Genomic DNA, 4,100 nt, shown 5'->3' with positions numbered 1-4,100 from the left:
ATGGCCCGGTTGTAATGGCCTCATTAGGAGCATTAAACGCCTTTAAGGCTGGGCGTTTTCTGGCTGGTTCAAATTCGCATAACCTCACTGCCTTGGCCTATATAAAGGGTCTCCAGCTCTCATTCAGGATACGGACGAAATCCATACATTCCCCACTGTTCCCGAATCACTCTCCTTTCCCAGAAATTTCTTTTCTTTTGTTTTTTCGTGGTGATAGTTTCGCACAGGTTCTGGTTCGCCGAGAGTCAAGTCTTTTGGTGCGAAGCTTGCCTCTGAAGTCGTTGTATCCTGGGAGGCTTTCGCTCATTTAGTCCAGCATTCGTGGGAGGGCGATAAAAAGCTTCAAGGAGACCGTCCAACGGGCCTCGACTAATTTTTATGATTTGGTTTTTCCAGTTCTAAGGTTTAGCCGGTTTATTTGTATTTGGTTTACGTGTAATTTTTCTTCCATGCAAAGTGTCTTAGTTTTCCGTCAATATTAATACAATATTGCTAACATCATCATCAATGATATAGAGAGTAGTGTTTAGTACAATTTAATTTGCTTCTTATAATCTTCCATATTGACCTGTTTAACTTTATGCAAAGTGTAGTTTCATACATATCCTATGTCGCGCTTTTCGTTACTGTAATTTCTTCCAATTCTGAAACTGCTTTCTCAGCTGGCAAGCAATTCTGATGATCAGCAATTTCCTTGCATTCTTTGCGTTTTCCCCACAATACGCTGTAAAGGCCTAGGATCAGCAAGGCTCCGCCTAATATACTGAAAAATATATAAACATAAAAAATGTAGTCACTTTGCGTTAAATACATACATGCTTATTACATAGAAATTAAATAAAGTTTCATTAAAATTTATTGTCTAATAAGAAACTTGAAATAAAATTTCCCCTTAAACAACTTGTTAATGTTATAGAAAAACCAATTACGTCATAGTCGAACTTTAGAAACACAAAATAAAAATTAAGGTAATTTTGGATAGAGTAAATATTCTATTTTTTAGATATTCCTAAAACTATAAACAAGTTTTATAAGGTTTGAAATATATTTCAAGTTTTTTGGAGGTTGAATTTCATTAAAAAAAAATATTTAAAACATTTCTGAAATTACTAAAATATTAAATCAATAAATTTAGCCCCATCTTTCCCATAAAACTAGTTTATTATGGAATAAATTTTCACTCGAATAATAATTATAATAGATTATTATCAACAATACAAATCTTTTAAAACTGAAATATAGTAAACACACCTCAATAAATTAGAAACTCTCAGAAAAGTAATATTTAAAAATTAATATTATTAAGATTAAAAATAGAACAAAAATAAAAGTACCATACCTAGAAATTAGTATATTCTTATAAACGAGACATGAAAATAAAATTAGCCACACCTTCCTAATGTGATGATCTCGCCCAAGAAAAGTGTTGAAGTAAACATTGTAAGAATTAAAGCCAAAGGCGTCCACGTGGCCAGGAACACAGGTCCTTTTTTCTCAATCACCCATGCTTGCAAGTAGTATGTCACACCACTCACCACAATTGCCTGCCTCCAATTAAAACGTTTCTTATGTTTCAATTGGAAAGGTATTAATTATAAATTGAGAAAGAAAATCAATATACTAGAGTAGCAAGGATAATTACACTATAGGCGACGGCGAGTAATCTGACATCAAACCCAATCTTCCACTCGGAAGGCCGTCTTTCGAAAGCGATAGCAATTCCAAACGACTGAACCGAGCTCAGAAAGCACTGCAGGCTTGTGAAGAGAAGCTTCGAAGGGTAACTTTTCAAGACTTGTCCCTAAATTAATTCATTCCAATATAATTAAAGGTGTTCAATTGTCTTCAAAAGCACAATGCAATAACAAATTGAGGCATTACTATTCAATGTGTGTACCTGAAAAACAAGCCACAAGCTCCAAAAAGAGTTGGAAAGAAGCATGAGAAAGCAACCTTTGATCCAAGTTTTTGCAGAGGGAAGATTGTTGTTGCTGTGTTCGAGTTGATGATGAGAATGATGCCAAATAGTGAGACTGAAATGTGGGCCTTTATAGAACGCCAAGCAAACAGCCCCAACTAAGCATATCGCCATGCCCGTTAGCTTTGCAACTCCTGCTTTTGTCCTCACTTTTAACACTTCCACCCTATACATATATATTCACCCACAATCATATATAAAATAGTGATGTATTATTACAACGATCACAAACGTACACGTGGCATTCAAACTATAAATCACGTGCGAAGAAAATTGAAAAAGAGAAAATAAAATAAAGGGAGCGGGAAAGCCTTAATTTTGTGCGGTGGAATTTCATGAGAACGTAACTATTTAACTATACGGATGATTATATCTGCTCATTTCCTAGCCAAAAAAAAAAAAAAAAAATCATTGCCCATCGATTTGAGACGTCCATATTTTTTATTTTGGATTTTTGACCCAAAAGCATCTATTTCCCTTTTGTTTCCCAGCTTGTAATAAGCAAACAAAAAGGCGCTCATTTAACCTCTAGTCACACGACAATTCACTAAATAGACAACTAATTGTGCTAATACCCAAAACTACCATGACGTACGTTATTTTGTTGCAACATTAGCTCTTATTAAGTTAATAGCTGAATGTATAGGACTACGTTTGTCGTCTAATTATAGCTAACAAAAAACACATCAAAATGTATTTTTATCGAATATGATCTAAATGTATATAAAAAGGGTGTAACATAGAGCTGCAATAACACTGAGGGAATTACTTACCCGAGCAGTACGGCCAAGAGGAAAGTAATGACCGGAAGACAGTTTGTTGTCGCGGCAGCCAAAGTAGCAGAGGTATAAGTAAGTGCAACGCCGTATATATTCAGGCTTAGACTCATCCTTAAATGTTAACCAAACTCACAGTTTGTTAGGGTTTTGAATTAATTTGTCAAATTTCTCAAAATATTACATGCAAATTATAAGATAAAAGGACACCATTTTCTGATTATGTATCGTTTTTTTTTTTTTTTTTTTTTTTTTGTGTGTATTTGTTTCTGAAATGCTGTTCAATCTTTTCCTTTTGGAGATGTAAATAATATACTGTCTGGGACATATATGGTCCCTGGCGCTTTATTTTAGACCACTTTGTTTCATTCACCGCTTTGTTTTGACATATATCGATTTCGGTATATTACCAACAAAAAATAACTGAGACTAACAAACTTCTGTACATGTACACACATACTATTTGTATACTCATGTCTTACCCGAAGAACGAAAGTAGAAAAATCTTGCAGAAGCTAACAAAAGTTAGCGGCGGTGCATTTTTCCTGCGAATCCCCGAAAAAAAATAAAAATATCAAGGGTTTCATAGATAGCTTGTAGTACTCTGATATTCAGGTCACGATTAATAAGTAATAAAATTAAAATACATGGACAAGATTTTCTGAGTTTATATAGTTAGTGTACACTAAACTTACCATTCAAGAAACATGGAGATAGGGGCTAAAAAAAGGGTCGCCGCGGCTTGCCTGTAGAAAATGAAGACGAAGCTGTTCATACCGTGGTCTAAAGCTGCCTTGGACACCAAGTACATCCCTGTGTATATTGCTTGTATCACTATAATCACCATATATATTCTCTTCATATCTCCCTCCATTATTATCCTGTGTTTAAGAGACCTATCTTCTAGTCTATATCTTTCTGTGGCTTAGGAAGAGCTTTATACCTAGTTTATTCATGCACAAGTACACACACTAGGTCTATATGTGGGATCGTTATATATAAGCCCACCGTTGGCCAGTCAATGAGTGAGGAAAAAAAAGAACAAATTTTTTTATTTAAAAAAAATATCGTCATTTCAAAATCATATTAGACGACGTGTGTGGTCGAGTTATAGCAAATTAATACTTTATTTAAATATAACGGGACCACCAAAAAGTTGTTATTACCCACATGGTATAATGTTTGTCTAAACCAAGGTCGCTTTTGAGTTTTGAAGACATCGATGGTTAGGTACGGTTTTCACCAATGATATATATCGACCGTCCATATATATTGCTGTATGATATGTAAAGAGTTAAGTTTCACTCAATATATAATTTAATGGATTGGATTAGTTTTGCTTTGTT

At 34.4% G+C, this 4,100-nt stretch overlaps 1 protein-coding gene across 1 annotated transcript; it reads right to left on the bottom strand.

The window, feature by feature from the left end:
* Positions 1-505: 505 nt before the first annotated feature.
* UMAMIT21 (nodulin MtN21 /EamA-like transporter family protein) lies at positions 506-3,716 on the bottom strand. The gene is made up of 7 exons (XM_089620456.1): positions 3,450-3,716; positions 3,237-3,299; positions 2,752-2,868; positions 1,898-2,144; positions 1,643-1,801; positions 1,393-1,544; positions 506-763 (listed from the first exon to the last, which is right to left on the bottom strand). The coding sequence occupies exons 1-7, from the start codon at positions 3,626-3,628 to the stop codon at positions 607-609; spliced, it is 1,074 nt and encodes a 357-aa protein (XP_089476582.1). The 5' UTR covers positions 3,629-3,716; the 3' UTR covers positions 506-606.
* Positions 3,717-4,100: the final 384 nt, after the last annotated feature.

This window comes from Urtica dioica, chromosome 7 (genome assembly GCF_054948205.1).
Source record: "Urtica dioica subsp. dioica isolate 48M chromosome 7, U.dioica_male_clone48M_v1_H2, whole genome shotgun sequence".
NCBI lineage: Eukaryota > Viridiplantae > Streptophyta > Magnoliopsida > Rosales > Urticaceae > Urtica > Urtica dioica.
This window is presented reverse-complemented; position numbering and strand designations above follow the sequence as displayed.

Excerpts from the sequence above, each read along its gene's own strand:
- UMAMIT21 (XM_089620456.1), bottom strand. The coding sequence starts at position 3,628 with ATGGAGGGAGATATGAAGAGAATATATATGGTGATTATAGTGATACAA. Across the intron at positions 3,300-3,449 it reads ATCTCCATGTTTCTTGAATG|GAAAAATGCACCGCCGCTAA; the intron begins GTAAGTTTAGTG and ends GGGGATTCGCAG. Across the intron at positions 1,802-1,897 it reads GCTTGTGGCTTGTTTTTCAG|GGACAAGTCTTGAAAAGTTA; the intron begins GTACACACATTG and ends GAATTAATTTAG.